This window comes from Berghia stephanieae, chromosome 3 (assembly GCF_034508935.2).
Source record: "Berghia stephanieae isolate SIO BIC M18660-M18661 chromosome 3, UCSD_Bste_1.3, whole genome shotgun sequence".
In the NCBI taxonomy this organism is placed as follows: domain Eukaryota; kingdom Metazoa; phylum Mollusca; class Gastropoda; order Nudibranchia; family Aeolidiidae; genus Berghia; species Berghia stephanieae.
The window spans coordinates 98227163-98242162 of NC_088362.1; the positions used below are offsets into that span (position 1 = coordinate 98227163).

At 35.4% G+C, this 15000-nt stretch overlaps 1 protein-coding gene across 1 annotated transcript in view; it reads right to left on the reverse strand.

Moving 5' to 3' along the window:
- Window positions 1–15000, reverse strand: part of LOC144968947 (putative ferric-chelate reductase 1) — an 18504-nt gene that overhangs the window by 2218 nt on the left and 1286 nt on the right. The window contains exons 2-12 of the mRNA XM_078907836.1: window positions 13117–13263; window positions 12135–12295; window positions 11025–11116; window positions 10473–10575; window positions 9639–9848; window positions 8094–8192; window positions 7355–7523; window positions 5446–5562; window positions 4078–4193; window positions 3068–3157; window positions 1724–1886 (exon numbers count right to left, since the gene is read on the reverse strand). Coding sequence (XP_078763962.1) covers window positions 1724–1886; window positions 3068–3157; window positions 4078–4193; window positions 5446–5562; window positions 7355–7523; window positions 8094–8192; window positions 9639–9848; window positions 10473–10575; window positions 11025–11116; window positions 12135–12295; window positions 13117–13263 — 1467 coding nt within the window. The remainder of the gene's footprint in view (window positions 1–1723; window positions 1887–3067; window positions 3158–4077; window positions 4194–5445; window positions 5563–7354; window positions 7524–8093; window positions 8193–9638; window positions 9849–10472; window positions 10576–11024; window positions 11117–12134; window positions 12296–13116; window positions 13264–15000) is intronic.

Consider the following 15000-nt stretch of genomic DNA (forward strand, 5'->3'; position numbering starts at 1 on the left):
GTACGGCTGAGCCACGCTGCCTCCCAATGTTATGAAGGTAATAGAGTTTTGTGGTAAGTAATGACGAGTTTTGTGGTAAGTGATGACGAGTTTTGTGGTAAGTAATGACGAGTTTTGTGGTAAGTGATGACGAGTTTTGTGGTAAGTAATGACGAGTTTTGTGGTAAGTGATGACGAGTTTTGTGGTAAGTAATGACGAGTTTTGTGGTAAGTGATGACGAGTTTTGTGGTAAGTGATGACGAGTTTTGTGGTAAGTGATGACGAGTTTTGTGGTAAGTGATGACGAGTTTTGTGGTAAGTGATGACGAGTTTTGTGGTAAGTGATGACGAGTTTTGTGGTAAGTGATGACGAGTTTTGTGGTAAGTGATGACGGTCATGATAGCTTCGATTATCGACCATATGATAAAAATATGAATGATGTTGACGAATATAATAAGAAATTATAATGATAACAATAATCATAGTGATAATAATAGTAATATTGAAAACAAAAAAAGGATAATAACAATAATTATAATAAAGGCAATAATGACAATCATAGCTATTATAATTATTATTATTATCATCATCATCATCATCATCATCATCATCATCATCATCATCATCATCACCACCATCACCATCTTGAAGCGAGTAAGATTTTAAAGTTTTGTTTCAAATCTTTCTCTCTCACATTCTTGATATGTTTCGATTCATCTCTCGCTAGTTATATCAATCACTAATCTTAAAAAAAAATATTTTAAAGCTTTATCATGGTGTTGCACTCTAAGTGTTTTCAAAATTAATTATCTAATTATTTTTTCATTATATCTTACACCCATGTCCGACACCAAAATAACATTTTCTAAAACAATACTCCAAAACTACCCTTAAAAATTATGAAATGCAAAAAAAAATTTAAAAAAAAAAACAAGAAAAAAAAATTAATAGCTTAAAAAAAGTACAAAATACCAAATTTTTGAATCTGTTCTATTCCTGTTTGTTGATAACTTTTTACAGTCCACAGCTTCTAGCTAAAACACTTTAAAAACTATGGAACTTTTCGCAGTCATCGGTTATGCTGGAGTGAATAAACCAAGAAACAGACGATTTTACATCAAAATTCTTGTAGTTAAAGCTCTGAAAAGTGTTGGAAAAATTATGAACAAAGTTACTACATTATTGTCCACCCCCTTTTTGAACTTTTGAGAAACTATTTCTGCTATTCTATTGGAGCTAGACTGTCCGTTTTTGGTTTATTTTCCATTATTCAATACAGAGGAATTGGATTCAATAGTCTGATGTCAGTCGCCCAGCAACGCCGGCCATCGTGGTTCTAAACAAAGAAAATTGGTACTTTTTATACTTCATGCTGGTTAAAACTTTCCATATGTCTTATAATCAGAATGTGTAAAAGTCAAAACATGATCAGATTTATAATGTTTTTTTTTCTCCTCTGGATACGTTTTGATGCTCGTCTGAGAAGTATTTCATAAGGGCGTCCGCCATTGTTCCGATAGTTGACAATTAGAGCCAGTTACTAAGTTACCATGCGTCATTACGAGAGGAGTGACGTTACGACTGTTGAAGCGTATTGATGGTGATGAAAAGTTTCCATAGTTATTAAAAGTAATTTAGTATTGGAGAATGATTGTTGTGAAGGCTAAGAAAACGAAATTTTGGCACCAGCCTTATATCTCAGATGACTCGGTTGATACCCATGATATATCTTCTGTTCTCACCTGCCAGTAATAAAAGGATAGCTCCCATTACACGATGAAAACCGTTAAATATAGGCCTCGCCCTGGAGCTTGGCCCGGGTACGTACAGTGAGGTCATCAGTAGAATTAACATAAGGGCGATGACAGTAAACCCAAGACTAACGTGATTATATGACGTGTCCTTCTGTTTGAAAAAAAAAAAACATTGAATAGAAAATAAAATTGATTCACTGTTCCAAAATAAAATGTTTTGTTAGAATGTTTTTTTCGGATTTCTTTGAGCATATACTAATACAACCAGTTTTCTATGACCGTGTCTGCGTTAAATCATTTTCATTGTGATATTTTGAAAGAAGACGCTTTTCTTCAGGACAAACTTTTGATTCAGAATTGAGATATTTAAAAATAAAAAAAGAAACAACCAAAAAATCAACAACAAAAAAAAAAAAAAACAGAAAAAAAACAAAACAAAGAAAACAACCAAAAAGCAAAACTAAACAAAAACAAACAATTTCATAAAACTTATATGGTCTTTATTTTTTATCATTTGTTTTTTTTTTTTTTTTGGTGTGTGCGGTCGTTGAAATAGTAAATAAAAACGAAATGTAGAGAGTATAAGTTTGCACTGCTGAATGCCCTTGTTAAAAGTTATTTCATTTCCTCGTATTTCATCATATTTCTCTTTGTCACATTTCAAACGGTACTAAATGCCTGTTTTTCATTCTTTTTGTATTATTTTTGTATTATATTATACTTTCAATATCCTGTCACTGTCTACAGCAAAGTGCTCATTCACACCAGAGCAAAGTGGGGTAAATTGTGTAATGTGTCATACTCTAGGAAATGATATCGTGACCAGAAATTTGTACGATCACTGTCAAGCATTTGATCACTTACCACGCTTAACCCTCTCCTTACCACCTACAGCAAAATCGTCACAATTGTTATGACACAATATACAGTTTACTTATTCAGATTTATTTTGTACATCACAATGATCTTTGGTTAATTAATAAGAACATAAAGTTGTTTTGTAAAGAGATTGGTTGAGTTTTAAAAATCAATTTTTCTGCTGGGTAAGCTTGCCATTTTTTAAAAATACTGGAAATGGTCGGTAAGGAAAGAGTTAAAACTACTCAACTTCTGTGAGAGGCGAGAGGACGAGACACCATAACACTAAGCCACCGAGTCCACACCATTTAGTCCTGCTCTATTCCTTTTAAGATATCCACCTAAACTTTAGGGAGCCAATAATTAATCCAACAAGCTGGTTCATTGAACTTTACATTTGCTAAGCGTCGCGTACATTACTAATCCACAAAATATCACAGACACAGTGTTTTTAAAAAATTAACTGCCGTTTACCTGGGAAACTTTTCCATTTAAATGTACCGAAATGGCTACCAAACTCCCCAATGTCAAGGTCACAGTCAGCAAGCTAGCTGTTCCGTGGATCTAGATAGAAATAATAATGATTAGGACTTGAAAAAATGAAGATGTTCAAGGATTCTATGGATAGTTCGAAGTTGGCGTCACTCAGGTCTTTGTGACGCCATCCGCGTTTATGAGTAATTCTCACTAAACTGTATTAACCTGACTATAAACAATCATGGTTACACACAGTTTTGTGTGTTGGCCAGTTAAACTTCCGGATGACAATGTTGTGAGATTCTTAGCCAAGTGCATACTATCTATAGGAGTTGCACAATTTCTGTAGAACCACAAGACCCGTAAAACTGGAGTTTATCCCAGTTTTTGTTTGTTTTGTTTTTTGGTGTAATTAAACGCTTCAATAAACGTAATGGACCCAGCAAACCAACCACAGCTATAATCACAGGAGTCAGGAAAATAACTTCGAATGAAACCATGACCAATACCGATCTTAGTCAATGTGTTCTGTCAAGTGTGAGAATTCATGTAGCGCAATATGCATTCAGCGTGTCAAAGCGCTTTACAAAGCTTCAGCAACACTAAACATGTAAGACGAGACATGATGCCTGTAAGGTGATAATAAATTTTTTTTCAGACATAGAATTTTTTTCCAAGGACTCCGCTTTGCGTTGGTCAGATCAGGACTCAAACCCGGGACCTAACACTCCGAAACCAAATGTCATATTACGAAACAAAAATGCCTACAATGAACTTTCGGACCTCCAATTATTCATCTTTACACATTTTTATGTTAAAATATTAAACATTTCCGCCTCTTTCGATTACCGTTAGGTATCTCCATAACACCTTTACTCACCAAAATCACAAGATAGGTGATATTGTTTATTATGAAAACTATTAATATCTTTAATTTTGTTCATACTGACATAATATTCTCCAAGTTTAGTTTCTTGTTTTTTTTTACATGCACAGCGCTAACTTACTATTTGCCAAATCTTGAAGTCAACCACCGTCTTGTGTTTGAATCCTTTCTTGTAATATCTGGCTGTAAATATTGCCAATGGTGCAAATGCCAGCCAAGCAAGGCACATCAGTATGGCTGAGAGATGAGAATAAGACGAATGTATTATCATCGTCATCATCATAAATATCATCACAAGTTCTTCTTCTTCTTCTTCTTCTTCTTCTTCTTCTTCTTCTTCTTCTTCTTCTTCTTCTTCTTCTTCTTCTTCTTCTTCTTCTTCTCCTCCTTCTTCTTCTCTTCTTCTTCTTCTTCTTCTTCTTCTTCTTCTTCTTCTTCTTCTTCTTCTTCTTCTTCTTCTTCTTCTTCTTCTTCTTCTTCTACTTCTTCTTCTTCTTCTTCTTCTTCTTCTTCTTCTTCTTCTTCTTCTTCTTCTTCTTCTTCTTCTTCTTCTTCTTCTTCTTCTTCTTCTTCTTCTTCTTCTTCTTCTTCTTATTATTATTATTATTATTATTATTATTATTATTATTATTATTATTATTATTATTATTATTATTATTATTATTATTATCATTATTATTATTATTATTATTATTATTATTTTTATTATTACATATTATCTTTATTGTTACTGTCAATCATTTTACTATCATTATATTATCATCATCAAAATATCAGAAAACTGAAAGTGATTAAACTCTTTAAAATTTAATTAATTGAACTAAAATCAAATCCTCTTCCATCGCTTTTATGAAATTCAAACTTCCAGTATTTTGTTGTAATTTATTAACCAAGTAGCTTAAAAGGACAGTATTTGCCCTGTATGATTCGCAGAACAATATCCTGAATATTTTGAATCTTCAAATTTTCCCCCTGTGATTTTATGGAGTCTGATAAAAGGTTTGAGAGCGAAAACTCAATTGGATTCACTAGTCTGATGTCACGGCGTCGCCCAGCAACGGCGAGCAGCCTGGTTCTAATCAAAGAAAATAGGTACTTTTTATTCTTCATGCTGGCTAGAACTTTTCATATGTCATATGATCAGAATGTATAAAAGTCAAAACATGATCATATTTGTAATGTTTTTCTCCTCTGGATACATTTTAATGCTCGTCGGAGAAATATTTCATAAGGGCGTCCGCTATTGTACCGATAGTTTAGAGCCCGTTACTAAGTTACCATGCGTCATTACGAGGGCAGGGAAGTGACGCCATGGCTGTTGAAACCTATTTCTATCAGGATGCAACTAAGCGGGTTTCTGAAACATCTCCTCACATTATTTTCAAGTAGTTTCGCATTTTTTTTCTCAAAATAGACTCCATAAATATTTTTTTCTCTCTGGGATGAAAAAAGTAAATCTATTTATTTCTCGATGCATGACTATTCTCACCGTGGTATTTAACTAGGGTTGGTATACAGGATCCTCTAAAAATGTCCACGTCTTTGATGGATATTTTGGAGTTTGAAATCACTGGGAATTCTTTGTGGCGACGTATTGTATCCGAGGCTGAAAATCATGGAAATGAAAATGTGACCATTTGCATCAACAGGGTACTTTATCGGAATGAACTTGATGTTGAGAATTGAATTTTAACTCAAAATAACAATAATAAGTTTCGATTTATGTATGTTTTGCTTTGTTTCTTCTGTTATTTTTTTTTAGTTAAACCAGTCAACTACCAGCTGTACTCCGGAGTAACACGTATTCAAAAATTTGGCCAGAAAACTAATCCTTCAAATATCAATCGATTAAAATGACCCTAACCCTAACCCTAGCCCTAACCCTAACCCTAACCCTAACTCTAACCCTACCCCTAACCCGAACCCTTATCTCAAACCTGGGACCTCGCGATGTGTCTTTCCAAAGTACGACAGCTAACTGGTTAACATACAAAACTTACAATCCTCAACAAAGGGTTAATTCTAACTTAGATTATATAAGTTACGCTTGAAATCCAAGTTTGATTATCGGGTTACCCTGGACATACTAACGTTCTTGGACGATTCGTCACTTACTTACTTACTTACTTATCCGAACCAGCGACCACCTGAGCTGTAGCCCTTCGGTCTTGTGCCATGACGTAGAAGTTAGACGTCTTTTGTAGTTGTTCCAGGTGACTATAAAGTGTGTTATAAAGTGACGATTCGTCACAATAAATGTCTGAACACCTGCCATCAAGTTCTGACATTCCAATATCTTACAGGGCCTATTTATTATTTCTTTAGATGACAATGGCCTCTGGAGTCTACATATTTTGTAATAACTGGCTCATAATTTTGGGATACAAAATGAATGAATAAATGAATGAATGAATGAATGAATGAATGAATGAATGAATGAATGAATGTATGAATGAATGCATGGATGGATGGATGGATGAATGAATAAATGAATGAATGAATGAATGAATGAATGAATATATGAATGAATGGATGGATGGATGGATGGATGGATGAATGAATGAATGAATGAATGAATGAATATATGAATGAATGGATGGATGGATGGATGGATGAATGAATGAATGAATGGAGGGATGAATGAATGAATGAATGAATGAATGAATGAATGATGAATGAATGAATGAATGAATGAATATATGAATGAATGGATGGATGGATGGATGGATGAATGAATGAATGAATGGATGGATAAATGAATGAATGAATGAATGAATAAATGAATGAATGAATGAATGAATGAATATATGAATGAATGGATGGATGGATGGATGGATGAATGAATGAATGAATGGATGAATGAATGAATGAATGAATGAATGAATGAATGAATGAATGAATGAATGAATGATGAATGAATGAATGGAAGCAAAATTATTATATCAATATCGATGGAATGAGTTGATGAACAAACAAGAATGAAGCTGAGTTGCAATCAAATAAGGTCCGGTCTCGAGTTCATACCATGACAGTGGCAGAATATTGCCCTGTCTGAAGTTCAAACCATGGAAGTGACAGACTATGCTATGCATTTTGGTAAAATACTCACAATATCCGCCAGCCAGATTTAACGAACCGACACACAAAACTATGTGCAATCGTGAACGTTTAAGTCTGCTTGAAGTAAATTAGTGAGAACAAATCATTAATTTTTGCTGTCTAAACGCAATAACAAAGAGTATCATCATGATCATCATCATCATCATCATCATCATCATCATCATCATCATCATCATCATCATCATCATCATCATCATCACCATCATCATCATTAACGACAACAACATTTTCAGCCAATGATATATTTTTGCCAGCTCTATAATGGGTACAATACTCACACAAGTACGTGTCTCCCCAGGCCAACAGTAAATAAAATTCCTTTGCCATTAGATCTGTTTCTTCAATCCCTCCATTTATTGCCATTGTGTTTGCAATAACAACAGGAAGCGTGAACCTGCACGACAGGCGGCCATCTTCAACATTCACCTCAAGGTCTGTTAAATTTACCTGACATGTACAGAAAAATAACATCACTTATAAAAAACGATACCCAAATAACGGATTAAAAAAAAATATATATAATTAATGATAATATTGATATCTAAATTGGTCGCATTTTATACAAATCAACAGTTAATTTTATTTAAAACATTAAATTGACTATAAAAATATTAGTATAATATCATGGTATGCGTGGAACAACCGATAGTTTTATTTAAAACATTACATCTAAAATGACCATAAAAATATTAGTATAACATCATGATATGCGTGGAACGACAACTAGTTTTATTTAAAACATTGGTATGACTATAAAAATATTAGTATAACATAAGGATATGCGTGGAACAACCGATAATTTTATTTAAAACATTAAAATGACCATAAAAATATTAGTATAACATCATGGTATGCGTGGAACAACCGATAGTTTTAATTAAAACATGACATGTAAAATGAGCATAAAAATATTACTATAACATCATGATATGCGTGGAACAACAGATAGTTTTATTTAAAACAATAAAATGACCATAAACGTATTAGTATAACATCATGAAATACGTGGATACTCACCGCTGACTGTCGTATGTTGTATCTGTCTTTGTGATTGTATCCATATTGTATACTGGTACGTCCTAAATTGTCCGTGCAGGTGATTGTCAATTCGTTACCCTTTTCAAAACAAACATCGTCATAATTCAAACATCAGAATAGTCTATCACTATCACCACATGATTGATCAAACATTAAAGCTGTGATGATGGTACTTTTATAAGATTCTCGCACACATGTCTTACTAAATTATAAATTGAGATTTTATATAGCGCAATATCCACTAAATGTGCTAAAAGCGCTTTACAAGGGGTCCTTGGTTCACAGCAACATTTAACATGTAGGACGGGACATGCCGCCTGTTAGGCGATATTACAATTTTTCGGACAAAGACAACGCTGTTAACGGCCAGGTACTCATTTTACACCTGAGTACGGTGAGAGAATGTGAGTAAAGAGTCTCTTCCAAGGTCTCAACTATGCGCCGAGCGAGGCTCAAACCCAGGACCTTCCGATCCGAAAGCGAGTGTCATACCACTAGACCACATAACCGCGCAATGTTTGGCGTTTTGGAATTCAGAACGTGTTCCCAATTGTTGGACGAGCTTGAATTATTATTAATAGAGAGAGAGAGAGAGGCAGAAAAATATCACTAGGTTTTCAGTGTGTATCAAGAAATAAAGCGAACACAAAACTGTCTGGGTTAAAAACATCATGAATTATTAATAGTTTGTAATTTAAAGCAACCCTCATCCCCCAAGAAACAAATGCAAACTACAAATATAAAAATGTAAAAAAAAAATAAAAAGAAAAGTAGCAAATAACTAAAGCAATCTGTGAATGATCAGAGTAGGTCGAATCCTAAGGTGGCAACAAACACTCTGTCGTATTTTACCAAAAAATAATTTTTTGTTTGGTCCAAAAGCTTTTGCTTCAAAACTGATCGATTACATGACCCTCAAGTTGTCAAATGTGACCCTCCGTGTCAAAGCGGTAATATGTCGGGATCCACTCGGTTAGGGAAATTGAATTCTTTGCCACAAATACCAAACTTGGGTTTAATTTCTGTACGTTTGCTGAGTATAAATACTATTTCTTGCTTTACAAAAACTTCTAAGGTCCAATTTCTCATCATTCTATCTCTAAATTCACTTTTTGGGGGCTGAATCATTCCGACATAATACCGTTTTGAGACGGAGGGTCACAAATATCTTAAACTTCAGACTAAAAATAATTGTCAAATAACAGACAGACTTTTTGACAAGTTGGAGGTCATTTCATCGATCGATATTTGGATGAAATGTTGCCATGGTAACATTCAAACGCCCGTGTATGTCCAAATATAGATAGTATACGCTTGGCTAAGAAGCTCATAACATTGCCATCCGGAAGTATAACGGACCAACACACAAAATTGTGTGTATCCATGAACGTTTATAGTCGGGTTAATACAGTTCAGTGAGCATTACTCATAAACGCGGATGGCAAAAAAAAAAAAAAAACAATATCAAAGGCCTGAGTGACGTCATCTTCGAACTATCTACAACAGCATATTTCCAGTACTTACCATAGTTCTGTCGTCAGAAAATCCCACAGATACATAACTTGCCTTCATCGTGGTCATCTCAAATCGGACACTGTCATGGTTTAAAACCCGAAAACTGAGAGCCACAACACAATGTGATTGACAGTATTGGGGATACAGTAAACATCCCTTTGTTTTACCACACCAGTCCCAGTCTATTGGGCGTGTTATAGGGCGGATATCTGAAACATGCTAAGGCAAAGAAAATGAAAATGAAAATCTATGGACGGTTTTTGGAACCTGATTAGATTATTTGATATTTTATTGTACGTTAAAGAAATTATTTTAACCACTGATTTTTTCATACAGTTTCAGTTCACAGCTTCAGACAATATTGTATTTATATTGAAACGTTATATTATTATTATCAACATGCTTGTTGGGCAAAGGAAGTAGCTGATAGAGGAGTTTGGTTGGTTTTGCAATATCAGGGGAATCATCATCATCATCACCACCACCATCATCATCATCATCATCATCATCATCATCTCATCCACACCATCACATCATCTCATCATAATCATCATCTTACATCATCATATCATCATCTATCATCATGACTCATCTATCATCTGATCATTCTCATATCATAAAATTATCATACGTTATCGTCGCAACCACATCACCACCACCATCCTTCACTCACACCACATCATATCATCATCTTTATCATCATCATCATCATCATCATCATCATCATCATCTCATCATCATCAACATCATCATTATCATCATCAGCATCATCACCACCACCACCACCACCACCACCACCACCACCACCACCACCACCACCACCGATAACAACAACAAACTCACCGTTACAGGTAGATAAGGCCTGACCAGACTGTTGTTACCAGGTAATAACACGTATGACCTCAGATTGACGTAAAACACACTGTAAGACTCCACCACTGTTGCTCTGGGAAAATTAATTTGATAATTCGACAATATCTTAATCAACATCTAGCCCACCACTTCAATAGTGTATTATTTCAGAGTGAACCAGAGGCTGAAAACTAAATTTAAAGCTAGAATGTTCAAAATAGGTACACAGTTTTTGATTTTTCTTCTTTATTCTCGTACCACTATATTATTGTCGCCACAATTGTCATATTTTCGACTAAAGATCATTTTCGACCCATAAGTAAAACAAAAATAATGAGGTGCAAATGTGGATCGTAAAATGGAGATTACAGATAAAGGGAGTAATCTGTAATAATAAATTTTGTTTTTCTTCTTTGAGTCAGATTTACTCCCTTTATCTTTATCTCCATCATTTTGGAGCATTTGTAATCAGCTCGACGTAGTTAGTTAAGGAACATAACAATAAAGATGTTTATATTTATTCTATTTATTTGTTTTACTTACTCAAAGACAATTGGACCTAGATAATGGCTTGGAGCTTCCCAATTCACTTGGACGGATGAAACTTCTTTGTCGTTTTTGTGAGTAACCGCGCTCTGTGGTTTGGTAAATAAGAAGAATGCATGATACTTAGTAATAAGGATACACTAATCAGTTACCACCACCACTACCACCACCACCATACAACCACACACCTCCACCACACACACACTCCACACACACTACCATCCACCACACTCCACACACTACCACACACTACCACCACATACCACCACACACCACTCCACACATACACCATCACCACCACCCACCACACACACTCACCACATCACTCCACACTACCAACTTCGTCATCATCATCAACATCATTATCGTTATCGTCATTATAGTCTACATATTTGCTATGGATATTATTTGTACATGTCTTATTTTTGTGATTCTTTATGTTAAACAATTTTGTCTTCTTTACAATGCGTTCTATCCTGTCTACCCATTCATTCATGTGCCGATTTGTGGTCTTGTGGTAATTCACTCACCTTCTAGTCTGTAGGTCCCTGATTTCAATCCGGCTGTCAAATGGCGCAAAATTGAGTCTCTGGAAAAGGTTCGCTACTCACAATTTTCGCCGCATTTAAAAGTGGATGTATTACCTGACCTGAAACAGTGTGTTTCTTGTCAAAAAAGAAAGTTGTAAAAGTGCCTAACAGACACCCAGAACTCATGTCTTGTTCTACATGTTGATCGTTGTTGTTTTGTTGAGAAGCCTTGCAAAGCGCTGTAACTCTCTCCTTACCAGCTATTTTTAGAATTTCCCCCGAAAATTCACTCCCACCCAGCACAAAAACAGACTTTTCTTCCTCAAACGAAAAAAGTAACAATGATCTCTACATCACAGTGTTTAGCATTTATAGCTGTCATCAAAGCATTTCTTTAAATTTTGTGATGTACAAGAGAAATCAGAAAAAGAAAATTGTTGGTTGCGTCGTAACGAATGTGACGATTTCCCTGTTGTTGGTAAGGAGAGGGTTAAGCGCACGTAGTGGTTATTGCGCTATATAAAAGCTCAAGCTCAAGTTACCATCCACATATTGAGCCCCTAGTCGATGGACTTACCTGGTTCACACCCTCACAACTCACAAACTTTAGTTTGTCTTTCGGTGTGAATGATTGGAAGGTGCCCACAAATTCCACCTCAGCACCAGGTGTGGTCCCGTGGGCCAAGAGAACGATGCCTTTGAATCGGTGCTTCTTGGGGTCTGTGGACTGGACGCTGACTGGGGACAAAAGAAGGAATCAATGCAATATTGATGACTTATGCATAAGCGTTGTTTATCTTCTGTGGGTAATGCAAATGTTGCTGCTCGAAGCTCGAAGAAATGAATAACAATGTGAAATTGAATGTAAGCTTCAATTTAATGTAAGAAAACAGATAAAATGGACGTTTCCGGTTTCCCCTTTATCAACAAAACAGGATGAATGACACACTACAGACGAATGAGATAATGTTGTAGTGGCGTTGTTAAGATGAATAAATAAAAACATTTATGGGCATTGATTATGAAGAGAAGTAGATTTCATTACTCTACTTTATTCTTTTATACCCTTCGAGAACATATTAAAAACGAATGGGAAGAAAAGAAGGAAAAGTGGGGAAAGATAGATGGGGAAGAAAAGATGAAGAAAGAAATGATGAAAGAGGAAAGGAGTAGAGAATGAGGGGGAAGTGGAGAGTTTAACATGAAGGTAGGGGAGAATGACTTAGAGGAAAGTCTAATCTCAATTTTTTTAGAGGAAATTAATGACACAGTGTCCCTTCTAATGTTGGATTGGAGGAGGAGGAGGAGGAGAAGGAGAAGGAGAAGGAGGAGGAGACGGAGAAGGAGGAGGAGGAGGAGGAGGAGGAGGAGAAGGAGGAGGAGGAGGAGGAGGAGGAGGAGGAGGAGGAAGAGGAGGAGGAGGAGAAGAAGGAGGAGGAGGAAATGGTGGAGGGAGACCTTGGATGAAGAGGACAAAAGCAGAAGGCGATCTGAGGGGGAAACTTCGACACAAAATCCCTTCACTTTGAAGGTAAGACCAATATGGTATATTTGCCTACCTGTAAGTACATCGCCTGGATTGTAGACATTCTTATCGATGATAACTCTATAGGGTGGAGGGTTGTCTTGTCTGGCTTGTATTCCCCCGTGTTCTGGGTATCGATTGAGGCAAGGCGAAAACGTCGCTCCGTCTTTGAAGGCTTGGACTTAATACGGTAAAAGCTGTCTGTTAATTATTTCTTTAAAAATTGGTTCATTCAATAACAATAACAACAATAAAAAAACAACAACAACAACAACAAGAGCAACCATAATAACAACAATAACAACAGCAAAAACAACAGCAACCACAAGAATAAGAATAATAACAACAACAATCATAGCAATAACATTAACAATAACGAAGAGTAACAACAACATTAACAATGACAACAACAACAATAACAGCTACAACAACATTAAGAATAATAACAACAACAACAACAACAATAGCAATAATATTAACAATAACAGCAGCAGCAACAACAACAACATCAACATTAACAACGACAACAACAACAATAACAACAGAACAAATTCTAATAATTGAATGTGGAATCAAAAATACCTTAGAACTAGTCAAAAAACGCGATACAACTTTCTGTGATTATTACTGTGTCTTAGAATGTAACTTGTGATACAAACAGAATTGAATACGATTTCTGTCACAAATCAACCTTGTTGATTTCACGTTTTACCCCGTAAGCGACGCGTTTTACATATTATTTTATCATGAGAAAACAAAGTATCGGCATTGTATGGTAATGAAGGGTTTTACGTACAATAATATGTGCTAAAATATTATCTCAAAAAATATTTTTTAAAAAAGAACATTACGCCCTTCTGCCACGACATCATAAAATATCGTTATCTAGGCATTCCACGAAAGAATATAGATAATACATTCAGCAAACAAGATGTCTGATGTCAATAAGAATAACCCATGTTGTCCAAGCGGGCAAATTGGGGGTCAATAATCTTGCCCAAGAAAAAAAAAAACGAAAGTGGTTGAAGCGTGAATCGAACCTGGGACCTTCCGAATCACAGTGCAATGCCTTAACCACTCGACCACTTCGCCCCCCAATTTATCTCAAAACAACAAATTATTTCCAACAATTTTATAAAATACATACAAAATTTATAACATGATGATTTTTTTTAATCATTAAAGTGATCAAATGTCGCTTACGGTTTTACGTAAAATCAACGACGACACAAACATACAATGGTTGACGATAAAATGTTAAAAATCAAGCATGAGACGTTCATGTAAAACTGACATCAAAACTTCAAATGGTTTATCGAAGAACAGATACGGAAAACATTGGAAAATGATAATAAATAGATACAAACCATCGAGTGAAATGTATGGAAAACGTTTTGTTAACAGATAACGTTAATGATAATGAAGATAACGTTATAGAGTTAGGATGGATATGAAACAGGAAGGCAATCCGGATCTGTACTTTGACCCTTTTATGCAATACATTGTTGCCATTATATTGACGGTTAAGGGACATGGGTCTGTCAGATATGACAGAAAGTACTTTACGATAGACTAGCGTCTTATCCAGAGGGTTACAAGCAATTGTTAATGTCCGTTTCAGGCTATAGAAACCAGGATAAACTCTGGTTCCACGGACCCAATTGCTCCGAAGGACTACTTTGCCCCTTTTGTTCAATGCATTACTATTGTCATAATATTGAAGGTAAATCAGACCTTCGGAGCCACTAGTCTTGTTGAGGGGAGTTAACTCTCTCTTTACCGGCCATTTTCAGGATTTTCCCCCAAACTTCACAGCCAACTATCTAGATCTAACACAAAAATAGATTTCTTATCACTCAATCACAACCTAAGTTCTTGCTATAAATAATTTCTTTAGCAAAACAAGCTCTAACTCACA